Here is a 22481-nt window from a genome sequence, read left to right as displayed (position 1 = left end):
TATCTCCAGATATCCAGAACCATCAGGCTTGAATGTAACTCCTTGAGCACAATCACTTACTATGCAGGGGCTGTACATGGAGATATATTCTGCCCTTAAAACATGATGCCTCATCTTGCTCGTAAATGAATAGAGGTTTGCTACAGAAAGCATAAAAAATACAGATAAACCAAACAGTAAGAGGCAAGAATATCAAAATGGCCAGAACTGAGTCCTTGTCTTCAGTTTATGTTTTGACAGATCATATCTTCGCGAATTTCATTCTGTCCTTTCTTCTTATCAACTGCCCTCCGTTCTGTCTTGTCTTTCCTCCTTCCCACCCTTCCTTCCTTCTTTTCGTACCATCAGTCATCTGTCTTACTTCAAATGTGGTTGTTCAGAGCATGCTACACACTGTGCTTGGTAACCTGAGGTCTCTTGTTCTTTTGAATCGCTCCTCAAACATAACCTCAGATGTGGCAACAAACAGTTCAGAAAAAGGTTCAGAGTACTGTGTGCCTGATTGATGGATGGAGTTGTGACGGGCAGAAAAATAGTCTGTTTTATTTACCGAGAGTCATACTCAAACAATACAGTGGAAGATGCAGAGTTCATATATCGTCATTTGGTCACCTGTTTATAATGATTGCAGTCTTAGGGGCTTAAAGATTACCAGATGAAATAGCCTTATCTAAACCTGCCAATTTCCAATCAGCCCCAAACTCACCATTTTTCCTTATCTCTGAGCATCATCACATATTATTAAAGGCTAAAGGTCCGGACGTCAGATGCCATTAACATGGAGCTGTGCCCTGTAGAGTCCTAGTGGAGTCCCGGTGGGAGATGTCATCGTCCTCCCTTCCCACCCTCCCTACGCACTGACACTTTGCATTTTACGTAAAATCCTCTCATTCTGCCTGAGATTTCTTTCCAGTGATGATTTCTTCAAGCTTTGAAATGATAAGATAAATGCTGCCTATTGCTCTAGTTCAACACCTAAATTTTATAAACCTCTAAAGATTAAATCACTGAACTCCCGTAATCCAGAGTATTGAAGCTGACTCTCCGGATAAAAGGATGTTGGGGTGCCAACAGTTACCCAGACACGTCTCATTTCCCACTGTGTCCTAGCACGGAGCATATCCCCACCTGGAGGAAGACTCAGTATGTTTTTGAGAAATAAGGCGTTAACCATTAGGCTGTCCCCAAACATTTCTTGGGATATATGGAAGATGGCACGAAATGCGATACCTCCTTAGATTTTGGTTGGTTCCAGGTGGTTGAAACGCTGAGTATACTAAAGCACCTTTTGTCACTTTCGAAACAAAAGGCAAAAGGGAGGAGGGCGGATTTTGCCATATGTAAAAATTAAAGATTGAGTATGTGATCAACACATGAGACAAATGAATACGCAGTGCCACCTATGAGTCACATGGGAGTTCCTTTCAGCAGCCGCTGCCTTGGTCTCTAGCAGTGATCCATGTCTCTTCACATTGCCTAGCTAGCGCAGGTCTCATCTCGAGCTCTTGCATTGCTCCCCCCTGTGGTCACTTCGGAGAACCGCACCAGCTCTGTTTCTGAACTTGGATTTTCAAATAAAAAGTGGGAAGCTGGTTCTTCAACAATCATTTCTTGTTTTCTCCCTTTTCTCATATTATCTACTCTGTTATGCTAGATGGCTTCTCATTCACACAAACACAGTATATCCGTCTTTATGTAAATCTAATCTTTCCGAGTCAAAAATGTGAGGGGAAAAGAAATGATTCGTTTTCTGTTGAGGCCCGGCTTTCTAAAGAATCAATATACAGGCAACAGCATTCAGATAAGCAGAGAAGATTTTTATCCTCGGCATACAAAGGAAGTAGTTCATGCAGAAACTATTTCTGGCACCAGGAACTTAAATTAACTAGTAGGGGCAAAGAACAGGGCGATTGTTTTAATCAGGCTCAACAGGAAAGAATTCCAGAGAATATGAATGGAAAGAGAAGTGTGATAGCATTAACAAAAAAAAAAAATCATTTGAAGAAAAAGAAATCTTCTATTTGATCATTTTTGCACCTTCCCATAGTGTGGACCCCAGTCCACCTGTGGTAAATGCTCTCTGTGCTTGTTACTTCACATAAATAATGGCATAGGAAAACTAGGAGCCAAGAACAGGCTTTGTGGCACCAGGATTGTTAGATACATGTTCATAAAATAAAGTTGCTTGGATACTTTTGTCCCAACTCCAAAGAACAAAATGGCGGCAAGACAGAGAGCTAGCTTAGGGGAAAAAAAAAAAAAAAAAAAAACCCTCTGGACCAGAGACGTCTTGACGGTTGTCTTCTCGTGAATGGCTGGTGTCCGCTGCACCATATCCAGTTGGGCTTTGTTTTGGAAGTGGTGTGGAAGAGAGACAGGAGGGTGATCTTAGCCATCCCCTTCTTGACAGAAGAATTGAGATATACCAGATCTCTGAGGATCCACTAACAGATATGTGAAATACAAACAACGGAGCCGGGATGCCTTGCGTGTGGGCCCTGAAAGAGGACCTTGTCACTGAGTGAGCTTGGAGGTAAGCCCTGGATCCCCCAGTGACATTTAAAGGCCTCTGTAGCAGAGAATGCTCTAGATGGCCTCTGCTACAATAGGTGGGTATTGTGTGGTAAGGAGTGAAAGAGAAACACACCTGAAGCTCACAGGAGGTACAGTTTGTTTAAATAATAGAAAGTAATTAGGCTGAAGACAAAAATCAGTGATGGCATTTTATAATTCTGATTAATTTAAAGGTTAATTTCCTTTGGTGCAAAAATCTTATTTAAAACGTTTACCAGGAAAGGAAATTAGGATGTTACTATCAAGGGGTTTAGAGCACTTCTGGGAATCCATGTCTATTATCAATTGGAAATTAGGTTAGGTCTGTAGTTGGAATTTCAATTCAGTGTGTGTGTGTGTGTGTGTGTGTGTGTGTGTGTGTGTGTGTGTGTGTGTGTGGTGACTCAATCTCCAAACCAACTCAGTTAGTTGGGGCAGACAGTGTGAAATTTGCATTTGTTTGTTTATTTGTTTGTTTACAGGATTAATTATAAATGTTTCCAACAAAGGAGTCTAGTCTATACATGAACAATCCTGACACAAAAAGAAAATTGGATATGGCTTGCTGCCTTTGTAACTAATGAAGTTGATGTTGAAAGAATTCCCAAGAGCAGGTCCGCTAAGGAAGAGCACAGGTGCACATCCAACATCACTGAGATAAAATGAACAGGAACAGTACTTCAGTGGGCTCCAAACCTGTCAATCCCACTCTCCTCTCCTGGGCCCTGAATTGTTCATCCCTCGGTTTTCCCACCGAGAACTGTCAGGTCTCAGGTTCCAGCTGCTATAAGCAATCAGCCTTCTATATCCATGGGAGATACCAGGATCCTCCATGGAATTGTAGATGCTGAAATCTCTTACATAATATGATATGGTGCTTGCAAATGACCTACACATAACTCTGGTATATTTTGAATCATCATGATAATACCTAACACAGTGTAGATGCCATATAAATAGTTGTTGCATTGTATTTTGAAGAAATATTGACACAAAGTCTTCACATGTTCAGTATCGACATTATCTTTTTTTTTTCTAGAACTTTCAACCCATGTTTGCTTATATCTATGCATGTGGAATGTGTGTGTATGTGAGAGAGAGAGAGGTAGGAGATGCAAATGAATTCATCTTCCAAGAAATTTGTTTAATAACATAATCATACTATCCAGCTAGAAATAATTAAATTATGGATTTACCCCTTTAATGTGTCCATCACTCCCATTGTGTGCAAACCAATCCCAGAAATACGGAATTATGCAAAATTATAGAACTATAAACAATATTGACAATCACATTTTTTAATTCCCTAACTTTACAGTAGCGGGAAGAGACACAGGAGATGTCTTGCTAGAAGTAGAGTAAGCAAGGGAGGCAGAAGTGAGACTGGAGTCTGTGGTTCTCAGCACACTTTCCTCATCACTTCACTCTGGTACCCCAGAGAGCTTCTTTCTTTCAACGGCTATTTGTTGAACAGCCCATCTGTGCACACTTCCAAGGAATGAAGCAAGAGACAAACTGATACCAACTTTACTTTCATGATGTCTACAGTCCAACAGCCAATTCCCAGGAGAAAAGAGACTAATAATAAGTCAAGAGAACTCAGACAAGGAAAGCCAGGGTACCATGGAATACAGTTCAAAGAATCTCGAGTGGTAGAATACAGGGGCATTATCCCCCAGGAAATGATACTCCAGCTGAAATTAGAAGGATAATTTACAGGGACACATATACAATTGAATGAAAATAGACATGTCTTTTGGTTTTTTTTTTTAAACCAGAAAACTACTTTAGCTAATTTTTAGGTCCATGTTGGCCAAAATTCTGCCATAATCAACATGTGAATAATTTTACATGTTTTCAATTAGCCTGAAATAGCTAAATTGCTTTCAATGTGTCTACATATCAATAAGAATGTTGGGTAACCACTGGCTACTCTCTTTGCTGAAACCACTACTGCTGCCCTAACAAGAGTTTAGGCTCGGGGATTTTGTGATTTTTCCTTTCTAGACCTTGCAAGATAATATGATTACACAAACATTACAAGGCACAAGGCAAGGAATATTTCTCTAATGGGTGATTATAGCATGCATATTTACATTTTATTTCTCTAAATATACATACATTAATGTGCCCACCATCCTAATTAGAACTGTTGCATTTAAATGGGTTGTGCATTCTAAATATATCCTGGATGTCAGCTAAGATATGCCAAATCATGTCTAACTAGCTCGTCTGTAACTTGCAATAACTGCTCCCTTCCATTTCTTTCTAAAAGGCATGTCATATGTAATTGAAAGCAATTCTAACAAGGGTGAACAAAACAAAGACTGCAGGATCCAGTCAATCTAAATGCTAACCAAGCCCAGGCACATGGAAGATGAAGTTGGCTTAGCCATGTCATCATAGTCTGTGTGCTTCTCCACATTTATGGAAAGTAGCAAAAATAACTGGATTCATCATTTTCTGACACTTTAGTTTCTTCACTTTCTCGGCGCTTATCCAGGTGCCTGATCAAGCCTCGCTTCACCCTCCCTGCTCCATTCTTTGCACTCGGCAGGTTGCACTTGGAGCACCTTCCTTACCGTGGGAGAAAGCTTCCCTGAGACCACCGTTCCGAGACTCTCTACCTTGTGTAACTTCTCTTTCTCCTCATTCTCCTGCTGCTGTCCTGGAGAAAATTTCCCTCACTCATACTTCTGAGCTTTGCTGCTCCTTTGACCCTCTTTCTTCTCATCCTCTGCCTCCAGGGAGGGCAAAGGCAACATTGCCCTTACACGCACACTGGATGCCCATCCTCACCTGCCTTTTTTTTTTTTTCTTCACACTTGCATTTGCAGCATCCATGCCTGAGTAAATAGCAATGCAGTTTCTCCATTTCTGATCATGGTTGCTTGCCCGTCAGAGAGAAAAGGCACTAACGCTGGCTGCAAATGCATACTCCACATGCCTGGCTGGCCGCTCGCTGCTGCTCAACAGTGTCCTTCACCCTTCTGACAGTGGTGTGTCACAGTCTCCACAAGGCCTGCTCCTAATTTTTTCAGGCTCCCTAAGCCAAGTATTCAGACACAACTTGACTCTTTGGTCCTCTTCCCCAGACCCTCAACAACTCTGGCAAATATCCTTTTGTATCCCTGAAGCCCTGCCCAAATCTGAAAGGAACTGGTAAGTTTCTCTTGGCAGAGTACTACATCCTCCACCATTTGACCTGCTGCCCAATCCAAGATGCTTGGCTCTCACTATCTGTGTTCTTGCCCACTTTCTCCTACACCCTTGCCAAATATGCACAGGCCATTAGTAAAATGGGATGGTCCCGGGCTCCCCTAGTCCTTATTGATAACAGACAAGCTGATTTCTAAAAATACTCAAAATACAAAAACTGTCTTATGCAACTGTCCTTTGATAAATCTCCCTGCAGTCTGGCACACGAGCTATTTTTTAATTATTATAAGACTGAAGAGTCTCCATAGACCTGCCTCTGCCCCCACCCAAGCTTATACTGATGATGTCCTTGTTTATATCACTCTGTATAAAACTCCAGTAAATTCAACTACAGGGTTTGCTTCTTTGAGCCTTATCCCCATCTATCTATTCACGTGGCCTGAGACATTCTAAGTTTGTCAGGAAATAGTCTAAATATGCATTTAAAGTATAACCCCAATCAGTCCCTTGTATAAATATTTTATTTAATAAAATAAAAATGGGATCTAACACCTATCTATTGTGTGTTTTTAAATGTTTTACATAGCTGAGAGATCTGATACTCTCAATCCTTCAAAGCTAAAATTGTTTAGATATCCCCAAAGGTGTCAATAGTGGTACTTACATCTCAGGAGTAACCAAAAGACATCAATGTAGACTTAAAGTCTACTTAATAGGAGGGAATTCATTTTTCATAAAGTAAACCTAGCCAACCACCTATGCATGGTGAGGTCATGGATCCTAGAGGAATATCTAGAGGAATGCCACCTTCCAGTTTAATCCATAACTGTATTCTAAGTATTTATTTTCATACCCACAGATACATGTAAATGCCACTCTTCATCAAGGAAACTACTTTTTGCAGCACATGTGAACAATTACAGAAAGTCACGACTAGTTAAAATGCAGAGAACCAACCCTAGTATAACCAACCCCAAACGATACATTTACAACACAGCTCCCACACTTAAGGCTCATGGAACATTCCAGAAGAGGAATAGGAGGACTATGAGAGCCAGAGACACAGGATGTCTGCTACAAGATGGTGTCTTCAGTATATAACAGGGAATCTGCATCCATGAAAACTCAACAATGTGTGTGTGTGTGTGTGTTTAGCAATAATCATTTTAAAAGAAGAGACCATGAATTTGAGAGGGTGTCCATGGGAGAAGTTGATGGGGAAGGAGGGGTGGAAAGGCCTTGAGGTCAGTACTTAAATATGAAGTTCTAAAAAAAAATTAGTTATATTTAAAAAGGAAGAAGAAAGTAAACTTCAGAGGAAATATGACTTGCTTAGAGATACCATACTGTAAATAATTACACACCCCCTCTGCCCAGATCTTATCCACCAGATCACCCACTTTAGGCTATCCCTCAGCTTCCCTGGGTCATTTCAACTGGTGTCATTATTCATCCAAAGATACTGACAATGAACTTGTGGTCTCAACATTAAACCATAAGACAGCCAGGTGGTGGTGGTGCATGCCTTTAATCCCAGCACTCGGGAGGCAGAGGTAGACAGATCTCTGTGAGTTTGAGACCAGCCTGGTGTACAGAGGGAGACCCAGGAAAGGTGCCAAAGCTACACAGAGAAACCCTGTCTCGAAAAAAACAAAAATAAATAAAAAAAAAACACACATAAGACAGTTTTTTTTTTTTTTCAAAAAAGGATTTCTCTGTGTAACAGCACTAGCTGTCCCAAAACTCACTCTGTAGACCTGACTGGCCTCGAACTCACAGAAATCCACCTGCCTCTGCCTCTGCCTCCTGCATGCTGAGATTAAAGGCATGCACCACCACCTAACTCAAAATTTTCTCTATGGCAAGACTCCCCTGGGGATTCAGCTCAGCCTAGTAGATTCAGTCAAGGCAGGTCCAGGCCCCTCTGCCCTTCACCCAGGCTGAGCAGTGTCCCAGCATTGGCCCCAGGCTCCAAAAAGCCAGCCCATGCACTAAAGACAGGTCCCAGGTGGGAATGGGAGTTGGATTGGGGAGCGGGAGAGGGGGCCGGGAGGAGGGAGGACAGGGGAATCCACGGCTGATATGTAAAATTAAATTAATTATAAAATTTAAAAAAAACAGAAAGAGAACTGTTTAAAATATACAGAAGATTAATCAGAAATGGCCCAAATTTACATATTTGGAACCTAGTGCCCAATCCTGCAATGTTGGGTGGTGGGATCTAATGGGAAATACCAGATCATATGGGCACCACCCCATTATATGGACACCATCTCATGACTGGATCCGTGCAGCTGTGTAAAGGAATTTAAGATCTAGGCTGTCTCTCTTGGGCTCTTCTGCACAGTGTTTGTCTTCTTGGCAAGATTCAGCACAAATCTTGAAATTAGAGACCTACTTGCCACTATCTTATTCTTATATTCTTTGGTTTTCAGAGCTGTGGAAAATAAATGTCCATTCTTTTAAAAAAAATCTCTATGATACTTTACTTCCTGAGAATTAGCAGAAACAGTCAAAAGAAAAAATAGTTAAGCATGTGCACGTTGTATTTCATTTTTATTAGATATTTGGAAACAGAAGCTTCAAGTAGTTATTCAAACAACTTCTAGCTAAATCCCCATTTTATTTATTATGATAGTAAAGTTGTTCTTGCTTTTCATTTTCATTGTTTAGCATGTGACGAGGGCTTAGCATTTTAAGCTTCTGCTGCGACTAAGAAGGACGTGAAAAAATAAGATCCCAAGACCCTAAGCAAATCCGCTTGACGAACAAAGGAAGGGAGAACCTGCTCTGAGTCAGTCCACAAGTTTCACGCCGTTCAGCATGGGTACTTGCTGGCTGGAAATTCTTCATAGCATGACACTTTAATGACCTTTCAGGCAACAGCAAGATCACGTGTCCTTACAGGGACTGTAGTTTCCTAATCAGAACTGAAGAAGGATTCAAAGTTCAAAATTCATTCAGGGATTTTAGCCTAGACAGCACACCTCAAGTTCGTACAATCAGTTTGAATTGCCGCCACCAAGGAGGTCTGAGTGGGAGGAAGGAGAGAGGCCCGTTCTTTTCATTTTGGCCTGTGGTTAATTGTGTTCTAAATTCCTTTTGTGCACCTGGATGTAAGAACCCTTGAAATTCATACCTGCAGAGATAACACTCGGTTTTCATAGGCCTACACGTATTCTTTAATGTCTTTCAACGTGCTCTCCTAAATATTTAGGCTTTGCTTTTGACAAGCTGCCTTTGCAGATTTCCCTTTATGGTTCTCTCCAGCTCTGTCTCCAGAAGAAAATATGTTGATTAGTGACCTTGTCATTAATAACAGAGGGACGATTTTATGTGACAATACCTCACTGCCAACTTGTATTTTAAAAGGCAGTTTTAGTTTGCTGGACTAAGTGTTCATGATTGAATTTAAAGAAAAGGGAGGCTCACAACAGGGAATAGATTTTAGCAAAGAACATTTTTATTTTCCTGGATAATTTTTTTTAATTCTGCTATGATTTGTGTTATTAAATTCTGGTTATTAAATTGATATGGTACTTTTCTAATTTAAAATAATTGCATCTCCCTCTACATCCCTCCTACCATAGGTCGGTATATACAGACACACCCTCATTGTAGATAAGAAAACTAAAGCCACAGGAAAGGACCCCAGAACTTGAAATAAAAGTCGTACTCCTAGAAGGTCGATGGAGAGGATGGATGTGCTGGCATCTCTGCTGTAGGGAAAGGTGCATGGGCATGCCAATGTTCACATTCATTGAATTTTGTGTATTAATTACGTAGGGATTTCGCATATTTTTTGTCTTCCTGGCACCAAACACAAATCCACCTAATGCTAAAGGCTAAACACGTTCAAATTTTATTTTGGCACCTTCTGTCCAGTTCTGCGCCTCACCTCAGGGTCCTGTGGATGTTCAGTAAGAATAATGTTTTTCCCACCACTTGTCAATAAATGAAACACTAGGGTAGCATCCAGTAGCAGATGGTCCTCTGCCATGCCACGTTGACACTAAAGCATGCCTCGACGACATCCTTCTTTCTCTCTTGCCTCTTAGCCAAAGAAGATGAAGTGGCAGCCTCTTCCTGATGAAATCTACAAAATTTATTTTGTTTGTATCTAAAAGATGTTCTCTTTATTATTGTTCAAGGCCTGGTGGAGGGGAAGATAAAAGCACTCGGTCAACTATTGCTTGAAATTTTGCTATCATCTTCCACGTTCAGATCAATCGCCTGATTTTCCTTTGTAACCTAAAGTGTATACAGTCTGTCCAGTAAATATGAATTGAGTGTCTTCCACAAGCCAAATGCTATTGTGTGTGTTTTTAAGCTACTGTAGTAAAAAAGCACAGGACAGTAAATCTCATACAACTTACATTATAGTGGCAGAGACAATCACAAAGAAACCAGTAGATTCATACTACGTCAGGTGGTGATAGTTACAATGAAGCAAAGAGAAGCTGAATGAGGAGACAGAAATCCATCACTTCAAGCTCCTGCTTTACAATGGTAGCTGCATTTCCCTTTTCCTGCGCCTGACATTTGGCTGTATCCCTTTTAATTTAAATACAATATTTCATAAAGGAAGCCAGCCACTAACTCCCTAGTGATATTTGCTTTGGTTCTGTGGAAACACAGCCATGTCGCACTAGTCAACAGATCCCCCCTCCCATTCCAACACCTACTACAGCCTGTGTTTCCTACCTCTTTGTCAATTTCTCTTGCATCCAATGACATCTTTCCCTCCCCACAGCCCTAATTCTGCTTCTGACCTCAGGAATTCTTCTGTCTGCCTTTCACATTTTTGTATTGAGGATTGAAATAACATAGACAATATGCCAAGTCGCTATAAAGAAAGCATCTCATTTCACTTTGAAAACCCTCACTATAATCAGAATCATACAAGACACCACTGAGAACAAGGACAACTCTGGGCAGAAAGGGCTGCTTAGGTGCTTATTTGGTGTCCTGCAAAAGTTTTCAGATGCCAAGCGCAGGACCCAAACCTTGAGCGCTGTTGCCCATCACCTTGAATATATTACAGAAAACAATGGCACTTCATTAACAATTCACTGGTAAATACTAGCAAAATAGTCTCCAAGTCAGTTCCTGTTGACACCAGAATCTTCCTAGATTATTAGATTGGAGACAGGAAAGAGATGAAAGCAGTTTTCCAAAAGGGACAGAATAAAGGTTCTGGAAAAAGAATAATAAGAGAGACATCTGCAGCTAGTCAATGACTTAAAGGACTCGAAATTTTGTTTAATGAATGATATAAAATGAAAACAAAAGGCTGAACGTTTTAGCTTGAATACAAGATGTAATTTGGTCCCTTTGATCACTTTTGGAAACCTTAAAGGGATTTACTAGGTAGGAATGAATGAGGAACAGTCCTCAGGTTCCAGTGTATTGAGGAAGAAAACAGAATGCCCCACTTCTAACACCATCCTCAGCTGGTCATTGCCTCAAGCAAAAACTTGGCTTTATTTTTAAAGATAACTATTACTGCTCCCCTGACAGTAATATCATAAAGATAAATGACAAAAACTGAGAAGGTCTGAGCAGCTACTCAGCAGTTTTAAATTGTCAAGAACTTGTTTTACTTTTTCTTTCAAGAGCTGAGGAGATTTCTCATTGATAAAAGGTCATGTTTTTCTAGAAAATAAAAATAAATGAAAAATACAGAGATAAATTATGACCCAAATGGTTAGCTGCTGTCTCAATTACATGGAAAAGATGGCTTAGATATTTCATAATCCCATCATTCAAGCAAGTTTCAGATAATGCATTAGCTCCTATATGCTATTTGTTCGATATAATTGTTATAGTCCAGGAGAGGAAGTTACAGACCACAACACATATGAAGCCAAATTAGAGTCGGCCACCCAGAGTAGGCTAACACTATAGAAAGACTATTAACCCTGAAGCTCAGGGTGCAGCACTTATAAAGGCAAAAGCCACAATGACATCATTGTCAGATACAGGAGAGGAGAACCTGGTAACATTGATTTGGGGTATACATTTAAGTACATATTTTTGGTTGTGCATTTCGGCCATGCACATGTTGCCAAGGTCAATGAGACTGTTTGGGTGGATAAGAGTTGAAAAGCACATGAGCAGACACAAAATGGATCAGGCTAAGATCAGGACAAGATAGTGTTACTTTGGTCACTCAAGTGATTATATAAAAGAAATTTAAAATAGACCAATGTGCCATTAAGATACATTTTTTTCTAATTTAGTCTAATTTATTTTTCATTGTTTTTATTTTAAGGTTATAATATAATTGCATCATTTCTCCCACTTTACTCTCTCCAAATATTCTCATCTACCCAACCCCCTTACTCTTTTTCAAATTCATGGCATCTTTTTCTTTAATGGTTGTTATTGATATACATAGGTAGGTAGGTAGGTAGGTAGGTAGATAGATAGATAGATAGATAGATGGATGGATGGATGGATGGATGGATGATAGTTAAATTCCTAAATACGTAAATACAACCTGCTCAGTTTGTATAATGTTACAGTGCACATATTATTCAGCGAATACAAATGGCTGACCATTTGGTATTGGATAACCATCAGGGCGCCCTTCCCTGGGGAAGACCATTTCTCCCACTCTCCGCATTCCTTAGCAGTCTGTAGTTCTTGGTCGAAGGCTGAGCCCTGTCATCTTTGGCCCTTCAATGTTAGACTATCCATTGCTATTGTCCTCACTAGGGTTCTGTCTAGACAGCCACGTTGATGAGGCTTTATAAATAACGCTCTGACATTCCTAAGATACACAATCTCATACCAAATTCCCTGTTCCTCTGGCCTTTTTAAAGTTCAAGTAATCCACAAGTAGTTCAACTTTTTCAGTTGAACTCAATCTTTTATTTCTGCTCTCTTTATATGTGCCATCCCAAAGACACCCACACATGGTTCAAAGAATTACCAGATTCACTTAACTGTATGCTCCACTAGGTCCATCTGATTCCTGTTCCTTCTCAGATCATGTAGAGAATCATCTAAACACTTAATGAGAATAAATACAGCCAGAAATTGACCACACACAACTTCCTAGACTGTTGGGCTTTGGCATGTACTTCAAACAATAAACAGTGTCAAACATGCCCTCCACTTCTGGTTTAAGTTTGCTTCCTCATGTGTGAAATGATAAAAGTCCATATAAATTACATACAGAGTTTTTTTTCTTTTCTCATAGATAACTAATGTTGGAACCAATACCATGCCCCATGTCTACCTGCAGGATCACAATCATCAGAAGAACTGCATTGACTCCTTTAGAGCTTTAGAGTTATCTTTCTCAATACCATTATTGTAAGCTAACCCCATCTACCCATCCACTCCCAACATACTGATCATGTATAATGAAGAGCAAGCTCCAGGCTACTCAGGCTGCCTTCATAGCACAATCTTGGGTCACACCTTCATTCCCTTCTGATCCTTCCCTAAGTCTTGAGGTCTAAATCGCCCCTACTTAAGTGGTAATCTCTGTTTTCAGATCTAATTCTGTCTTTCAGACTTGAAATTTTATCTTGGTTTCTTCAGGCTATCTACCCTTTAGTTCATTCCAAAATCTTTGACTCATGCTTCCCATGTGGTTTTTTTCATGTCATCCATCTTAAAGCCTTGAAAACAATGAAATAGCTCAAAGCAGCAGCAACAATCTCAACAAGCCTGGGTCTTGATTTCGGTGAAGACCTTTCTTCTTACTCCTGCCTTGGTCTTGAACTACTCTAGAGGCCTCCATTCTCTGATACTGTGGAGGAAACCATCCTAGGGAAAGGGAGCCTCAGAGCAATGATGTCTCACCACGTCAGTGCATCTCAGAAAACTAGTTCTTTAAGAACTATCCTTGGTAGCAAGAGTCCACATGCATAAAAGGGAATTTAGACACTGAGTCTCCTTCTCAAATGAAAACTTGTCAAACTTTAAATATGGCTGTCAACTATTGCTCATCCCGGTATTGTCTGTATTATAGATAATACAGAAATAGAGGCAATTTAGAAGATGAAAGTGCTTCACTCTGTTTTTATTACTCTTCCATAAAATACTTGATTTGGTTTGAAAGGTGTCTCAAATTTAGAATTTGTCATTTGGAGAGTCTGCAAAGTCACACTGGAGTCCCTGACCTTCTAACATTGTGCTCTCTCTGTTTCATTACATCATTCCACTCTTAATGAGAAAAGAGAATCTGCTTCAAACTAGAATACTAAAGTGAAATCCACTGCCCACTGCCATGCTATAGACACACACACACACACACACACACACACACACACACACACACACACACACACACACAAATGAACAATAAAACAGGGTGGGGTGGAGAGATAATCCAGTCAGTGAAGTATCTGGCCAGCAAACATAAAGTCCTGATTCTGCACCCCAGCACCCATGTTAAAAGTCAGGGGGCAAAAAAAAACAACAAATAGATGTGGTAGTATACACTCCTGTCTCAGTGCTGGGGTAGGAGAGGGGGAGGGGAGAGACAGATGGATCCCTAGAGTTCAATGCTGGACAGCTTAGCTGAATCAGCAAGTTTCAAGCAAAACTGAGATACCCTGTCTCAGAAACCAAGGTGGAAAATGAACCAAGGGAAACGCCAAATCTGTTTACACACATGTGCACATATTCACATGTGCACCTGCACAAACATGTGAGCCAGTTTGCACACACAATTGGAAAATACATAGAAGGAACTCAAAGGGAATGAAGTCAGTTGGAAAGTGCTGTATGAGGAGGGGCAGGACAACACACTTGGTAAAGCACTGCCACACGAGCCTGGTAACAGGAGCCCAATCCCTGGAGCCCACAAAGTGGAAGGAGAGAACCAACTCCGTAAAACTGTCCTCTGACCTCTGTATGTGCACAGTAATGTGCAAATGAGCACACACACACACACACATAAAATATCGGTTCTATGGTATTTTGCAAAACAGGAAAATTATCGAGACACAAAAAGATCAATTGCCACAGGAGCTAGGAAATAAGGATATTATATGGAGCACAGGGACATTTTTACACAATGGGGCTATTTTTTATACTATACTGCCAGATGCATGCCATATATATTTGTCAAGACCCATATACTGTACAAGACCAAGAGTGAACCCTAGAGGAAGCTATTAACTTCTGGTGATAGTGATGTAGTGATGCAGGTTAATCAATTGTAACTCACATACAGCTCTGATGGGGAATATTAATATTGGGAGAAGGTATGTATGTGAATATGACAAAAAGAGGAATATAAGTAGTTGTACACCCTTTACTAAGTTCTGCTGTGAGCCAAATATCACACTAAAGAATAGCATCCTTTGTGAGAGGAAGATTTTCTGTTGCATAGCCCTTATAGACTTAATGTTAGCTCACTCTTTGCTGGATGGACTTCCTATCTGTACTACTCTAGGGTATGAACAAGAGAACCAAAGGAAGACAACGGAAGCCAATGGAATAAGCTACTAGAAAAACCAAAGTCTCTGATGAATTCTAATCTGGTCTCTATTTTCCTGTAATCTCTTTTGTAGGCCTTTTATAGTTTTTTGTCTTCTATCTCATGGCACAACCTCAATCCGTGCGCCTGAAAAAGAGAGGGCAAAACGCAGCTTTTTCACAGAACTCAACTACCTTCCCCAATTTTGTTGTTGTTTGCTTGTTTGTTTCGCCAAAGCTTAGTGTTCCAACATAAGCAGTTGTTAAGCTTTAATCCCAGCACTTGGGAGGCAGAGGCAGGCAAATCCCTGAGTTCGAGGTGAGTCTGTTCTATAGAGTAAGTTCTAGGACAGGCAGGGTTACACAGAGAAACCCTGTATCAAAATAAAAATAATAATAATAATAATAACCTGAAGGTTCTTATTAATAATAACTCAAACAAGAATGGGGTAGTGATGGAATCATCTATGTTCTTTGGTGTCAGAGACCAGCTGAGCTAGGAATACCTCAAGACTGAGCTGATTCAACAGCTAGGGTCTGAAATCAGGTAGAGGCATTTTTCTCTCACGTGTCTGGAAGTGAACGGCAGCTATGGGCTAGGACCTCCGCTAAACAGTGGGTTAAATATGTGGGTGCTCATGGTTTTCTCTGTGTGGATTTGCTTGGGCTTCCTCACAGTATGGGGGCTTGTCTCAAGAGAGAGCCTGCCAAAGGAAAACAAGAAGAAAATAAATGAGCCTCAATGAGCTAGCGCTAAAATAACATAGCATCCTTGCTGCGAGACTCAAACCTGCCCCAACACCTCTACCCGTGTTTGAGAGGAAATGTCAGAGATCAAAAACATGGCATGGGAAGAGGGCCAGTGTTACTTTGTAAGAACGTGTGGAATAGGCAATGTTCTTGCTGCATTTTGGAAAATACCATTTGCCATAGTAATTCTTGCTGTATCTTACTGAATCTTTCACTTGACATCCGGATATGCAATGCATTTGAGTGATTGGCTAGACCTTGTTCCACATCTAACTTCTTATTGTTTTTGATTGTAAAACATATGATGGGATGGCAAGCAAAGCGATGTTGAGTTGCATGATCTTCAACTACAGTACTCTGTACTTGATCATCAGAATACATAATATTGATAGTAGTGTTGCAACTGTGGACAGATACATTGAACTGATTATGATTGTTGTGTTATAACACTTGTAATGTGTTCCCCCAAACTCCTCCACATTAACCAAAAATTCATAGTCCATCTTTAATGTGCAAGAGAAGTTTAATTAGTCCAATTATGTCTTCGTTACTTAAGAAATGTACAAAACTCATCTCCAAAGTATAAAGAATATTGTAAAGCAGTAATTAAATCTCATAGCTAAGGAAAGGAAATCACTACCTTGAAGAAACTATTTTTTCTGCTCTTTCATCATTGGTTAATTTAGTTTATTTGATTATTTTAACGTTTACGTTAGTAATTTGTGAGGACCTTGATCATTCATTTCTATATCTCCTGAAAAGTGAACTAACAAATGTAATTGTCTCTTTTCAGTTGACTTCATAGGTGGCTTTGACTCTTATGGATATCAAGGACCTCAGAAGACATCTCATTTACAACTACAACCAATGTACATGTAAGTACTCTACTTGGAAGATATTTGGGGGGTGGGGGTATGAAAAGATAATCAAGTAAATGTATCATGGCACAAAAAAATGCATGCAGCTTTCCTCTGGTTGTATATTTCCATTTTCTACTATTAATATTGTTTGGACTAGGATGATTCTAAAACATTTTCTTTGTGTTTAAAAAAATGACATCAAAAACGCCATCTTTAAAGTTTTCTTTAGTCTTATGTAAGTATCATCTAAATGGCTCAAAAGCCTCCAATATACAACAATTCTTTGAATTACCTAAAATGTGTGTATTTTGAAAATATCCTAACTGTATAGGCAGTTATATGCAACTATATAACACTCTCTGGCTTCCTCAGTACAGTCCCAACTGATGCTGACTGTGTTCATATCGTTGTTATCAGCCCTCCATAATAGTCTTGAGTGTTCATTTAGATGATAAATGCTAGTTCACCGTAGTGATGGATACATCTTCCAAAAACTCAAACTCTGAGCCATACTTTATCAGCATGGAAGTCAACATGAAACCGGAACATCAGAACTGAAACTGATCAAACCCTTAACTGTAGCACTCAAGAGCACAGACAATCAGAGCCTGATTTTTATATCTGTGTTTAGGCAAATTCCCTTGGATAACAACTGATAGCAAATTCTATATCTCAGCATCAAGTGATATGCTGAATTGCAAGAGAAGATCAAAATAGAAAGTAAGCTTCCAATTCATTTTAAAATGTGAACTTCTCTTTGAAGATATGTGTTTGTTGTCGTTGTCCTCCGCCATTAAGTCATCTGCCTTTTGATACCTCCAGCATGTAGGATAATGAATGGAGTTTGGGGGTACTTCTGCTCCAAACAGATGAGTCTTTAGACATGTCTCCTAAGTTTCTCTTTTAAAAGAGCATGATGGATACATTGTGCCTGCCTTTTTCTATGTGTCCCTTGTAGTCTTCTGCAAGTGTTCCAACAGCACCACTCATAAAAACAGATGACATCTGTTCAGAAGTCAAGCAAAACCACAAGCCATTCAAAGCATTACCTCTATACACAGTAAATCACACATCCTTCCTTTACATCCAAAACCACTGCCTAGTTCAAGCATCCATGATCCACTGTTGAGTTTGCCAGTTTCATTATTTCAGAACTTTTGTCCCATCCTATGCATGGCTGCCAAATTAGTGTTCCTAATTCCTAATTCCTCACTGATGCCTTCCCTTCCTTTCCAAAAGTTAACAGTGATGCTCTGAGCCCCTGACCATAGCCTTGCAGGAGTATGTTGATCTGGACACAACGTTTTATTGAAATATTCTGTCTTCCACTCTTGATAACTTTTGTGCCCCCGCTATAAGCAAGTGATGTTAAATGTTGCTAGGAAGACACAATGCTGGGGTAGAAATTACTAAACTTTTTCATTTGTTAGGAGCATAAATGCTCTGGAAGCTTCTCTCAGCCACTTTTTTTCCAACAAAACTGGAACATTTGTGTTCTCCCGACAATGACATGTGTTTTTCCACTCCCCACGTTTTTTCCTTGTACAAGTGTATTGTAATCAAACATATTGTTTCCAATCAAGCATTTCTAATTCTAATGTTAATATTTAAACAAGAATTTTAAAAAGATTATCTTTGTTAAGGATTAAATTCCCTAAGAACAAAACTTGCCCTAATTTTCTTAAATAGAAAACTTTGCCTGCCAAATAAACATAATCAGATATCATTTTTTCCCACCAATGCCTGAGAATGGCACAATTATATGACAGCTTTTAAATCACATTGTTCATGAATTTCTAAGCGTTTAATAGGACACATGTCTAGGATGTTAGGAATACTTAAGGTACATGAAAAATTACCAGTCAAAATTCTGCCTTCCACCTCTTCCACAAAACACCCCTTAGAAAACATCAGATCACAAAAATTCTGTGATTTTATTTTATAAATGAGGGAACAGAATCAAGAGACAGGAAAACAAAACTCACCCAACTTGCTACTGGTGCAGCTGAGAGCATCATGCGCTTTTCCTGACCCTGGTTTGATATCTCTTCAGTTTCTTAAATGGACTGTGAATTCAGCCTGGCATTGCCTTCCCTGGTTTGATTTCACTGATTTGCCCAGTTAATTTGGCTGTCACATTTCCATGCATGTGTCCCACCCTGTTTCTCCATCTCCCTTATCTCCTTTTGATTTTACACTATACAGTGTTGAACGAGGAGCTTTACAACTATGTGACCCTCAAAATCTGTCCTCTGAAAGCCTCTGCCTAGTGGGATCCTGTGAAAAATCAAACTTGATTCACCTATAAGCCTCATCCCCACTGCGAGGCAGAGCCCTGGGCACCTCCTCTGTCTTTGTCATTTGGAGTATACCTTTTCTTGTCAACTTGTCATAAATATGTCTTATAAAGTAAGAGTAATTTAACATCATGGACCAGTTCAAGCATCCCAGCAATATTATATAGCCACTGGAAATAAAAGCTGTTCTTTTGAAAGAAAGCAAATGCTAAAAAGCAGTGTACAGTTTTAGCTATGGGATTTCTATTACATCCAACAAATCTGTGACCTGGCTCCTGGGCAAAGCCATAAAGTCACTGACAGCAGGGACTCACAGTCACAGCCAATGGATAACCTTTATTGATAGTTCAGTTGGGTGTGTTCTTAGTTTATAATTCAGATATACAACCATATAAAAGAAAGACTTTCCCCCCTCCCCCCTTACAGTTTGTCACATATATACAAAATAAATTTATGGCTATCAGAAATTCCCATGTCATCCCATTAACTTTCTACAAAGTAATTGTTTTTTATCCCAATTTACTTACGTGCCATGGCACATATGGACATGATGGTGTCCCCTTCCTAATACAATCCTGCAATGTATTAAACAGCATGCGAAAACACTGCATCATTTTGGCAGCTTATAGCAGTACATACTCATTTCATCTGTTCCCTGAATGATCATAAATGGCCTCTATTGGTGGCATGAAACAGAGATAAAAGGGAGATGAAACACTGTTTAAAACCCAATTTGAGATTCTACTTCCTTTACGTCCCCAATCTTTTTCTTTTCTGTTTGCTCTTGTGTTTGGAGAAGTGGGAGTGGGAAGCAATAACCACCTAGCATTCTCTCTTGACTAAAAGCATCTTTTCTCTCTCTTAGGTCAAAATAACACAGATGACTTCTGTCTGCAACCCATGGACTTCTCAAATGACTTGTACAGTGGCCTCCTGCCTTTTATGAAAAGCAAGAAGCAAATGAATTTAAATACACATACATGTTATCAGACCAAACAGGAAGTTTCTACATAGACACGTGTAAAAACACACACGTGCATACACACACACACACACACACACACACACACACACACACACACACACACACACACACACACACACCGCTGTCACTATCATGCACACATCAACTCCACTGGGCATCCTCTTTCGGACTGAAACTGATAAATATGCAGGACACGCCCATCCTGGATTTCCTTAAAGCAGGCTCCTTTCTCCCAGGCCTTTGAAGGTGGGAAAGGAGACACGTTGGCGCCCTCTGCAGGCTGTTACTTACTCCTCCACAGCCCAGCCTGTTGACTCTGTGAGGTGCCAAGTTAACCCAGGCACACCAGTTTGGAACCCTTTTTCTGCACTCCATACCATACATCTTGATAGCACCACAGCTACTTAGGGAACATAACTGAAAAAAAAAAAAAAAAAAACAGACAGAACATGCTGTGATGACCTTGTACCAAATGCGAAATGGCAGGTTGTTTGCCCTAAAGGCTATATCGTACTCACTTGCCTTAACCCACCTAAGTTGTGTGCCCGAGACTCTCAGTGCAGGCGTCCCCCAGTCACTTCCTTTAGGCTAACACACTGCTATTGATTCCGAACAATTTGACTCTGTCTCACGTCAAGGAACAAGACAGAAACTCTCAGCAGCAGCAACGCGTCTGTGTAAGAAAATGATGCTTTACCACTGAGCCTCTTCAGTGGCCACAAAGAGACAAGTACCAACGACAACAAACAACTGTCATCTTCCTGTCTCTTAAACATGGTCTTCTGATGTAGTCGGGGGTGAAACAAAGTAAAATGTATTAATCTACTAAACTCATTAATCTACTGAAAGCAGAGATGGCTTGACCGCTTGGTTGTTTTTTCTTGCACTCTAGGTGCTTTTCTAAGTATCTACAAATGGCTTTTCCTAACACAGGGAACAGCTGTGGATTTCTATGACAGAGGCCAACTGACTATGTATTAGCTATGTTTACTCTTTTATATCTAACTCAAATCCAAGACCCAATGTAGGTGAACTTTCTTTTCTAACTTCGGCGTACGAGATTATTTTTGGGGTGGGTTGGGGGGGGAGCAATAGTTAACTTAGTGAAATCTTTGAGATCTCTTTGTGGTATTTGGGGGATCTGTTGTGTGTTAGAGTGTATTTCAATCCTCCTGTATTATTGTGGCAGAAAAAAAAAAAAAAAACCTGTGCTGTTGACGTAGTTGGCAATGAGATGCCTTTGGAGACAATAGTAGGTCAGTGTGTTTATGGGATATTCTGAACTCCTAGGAAATTTAGTTCTGTATTTTCAAGCACTGTTTGGTTTTCATTAGTGGAAAACATAACTAGCTCAAGCTTATCAGTAACACAAATGAAGTCATGTTTTTCTTGGATCCACTTGGACACTAAAATCAGGTTTTCTTTAACACATCATCTTGACGTGCAGTGCAATTCAGACTGAGAAGTTAGACACTGGCATGGAGCAACTTTGTTGTTTTTTTTTTTTTTCTTTCGGTACTTACAGTTTTATTTACTGGGTTAACCCTTTTTTCGTCTTGACCCATTCAATTCTCCGTAAGACAAGCCAGTGGCTGTCTTCACATCGACGTTGGTGAAACATGCCCACCTACCCATTTAAAACCGACAAAGGAACTGAAAATGACCATTGGAACATAAACCACATGCACGAAAAGATTTCAACACTCACACTTGAGTTTTCCCGGTGGCTTGTTTATGTTGGCCCCTACCTACATGCGTGAAATGAACAGTTGCAAGCATGTCGGTGAAACCTCATATGGTGTTTTTATAGTGATATGCATGTTTCATGTTTGAGGAAAACTATTCACCAATGTGCTGTCCCTTTATTCCTAAAATATAAATACTACACATGCCAGAAGCTATTCTAATGTGACTATTAAAATGAGGTTTCACGGCACTGCTACTGTGATGGGATTCCACCTTGTAGTACATGTGTTAGGGAGGGAATAACATAAGCCGTCATGTTTCTTTTTAAGTTGCAGCCAACTCTCCACCAAGTCACTATATCATCGCCACCAAATTTTTCAGAAACAGTTGTTGACTACTAGAGAGTAGTCAAAGGCCGGGCCTTTTTAGGAGCAGTAAGCACAGTCGTGTGGTTGATTCTATCTGGGGAAACATCAAAGTTGTACAGCTGTATCCTCCTCAAAATCTGGTGAAGAATGCTATTTTTCTAGGCTGAGCTTTTGTTATAAACCTAATATTCTGAAAGCAAGAGTTAACAACCCTGATCTGTCTTTTTTTTTCCTCTCTCTCCCTCTCTCTCTCTCTCCTGCATTTGTTAATTCTGAATGTATTTTTAACAGAGTGATTTTTTTGACTTACTAGTGTAATTTGCATTTTAAAAAATAAATGGAAAAACAACGAAGTTTCCGAGCCATCCCTGAAAGCCCCTGC

At 40.0% G+C, this 22481-nt stretch overlaps 1 protein-coding gene across 3 annotated transcripts in view; it reads left to right on the top strand.

The window, feature by feature from the left end:
• Window positions 1-22452, top strand: part of Nkain2 (sodium/potassium transporting ATPase interacting 2) — a 1070529-nt gene extending 1048077 nt beyond the window's left edge. For 2 of the 3 annotated variants that reach the window (XM_052751299.1, XM_052751297.1), the window contains exons 6-8: window positions 16697-16778; window positions 17395-17483; window positions 19926-22452. In XM_052751299.1, the coding sequence (XP_052607259.1) occupies window positions 16697-16778; window positions 17395-17419 (107 nt within the window). In that variant the 3' untranslated portion in view covers window positions 17420-17483; window positions 19926-22452. The remainder of the gene's footprint in view (window positions 1-16696; window positions 16779-17394; window positions 17484-19925) is intronic. The other variant, XM_052751298.1, reaches the window with a different exon arrangement.
• Window positions 22453-22481: the final 29 nt, after the last annotated feature.

Source organism: Peromyscus californicus, unplaced genomic scaffold (assembly GCF_007827085.1).
Source record: "Peromyscus californicus insignis strain IS unplaced genomic scaffold, ASM782708v3 Scaffold_22__1_contigs__length_63687245, whole genome shotgun sequence".
NCBI lineage: Eukaryota > Metazoa > Chordata > Mammalia > Rodentia > Cricetidae > Peromyscus > Peromyscus californicus.
The sequence above is the reverse complement of the archived record's forward strand: the minus strand, read 5'-3'. Positions and strand labels throughout refer to the sequence as shown.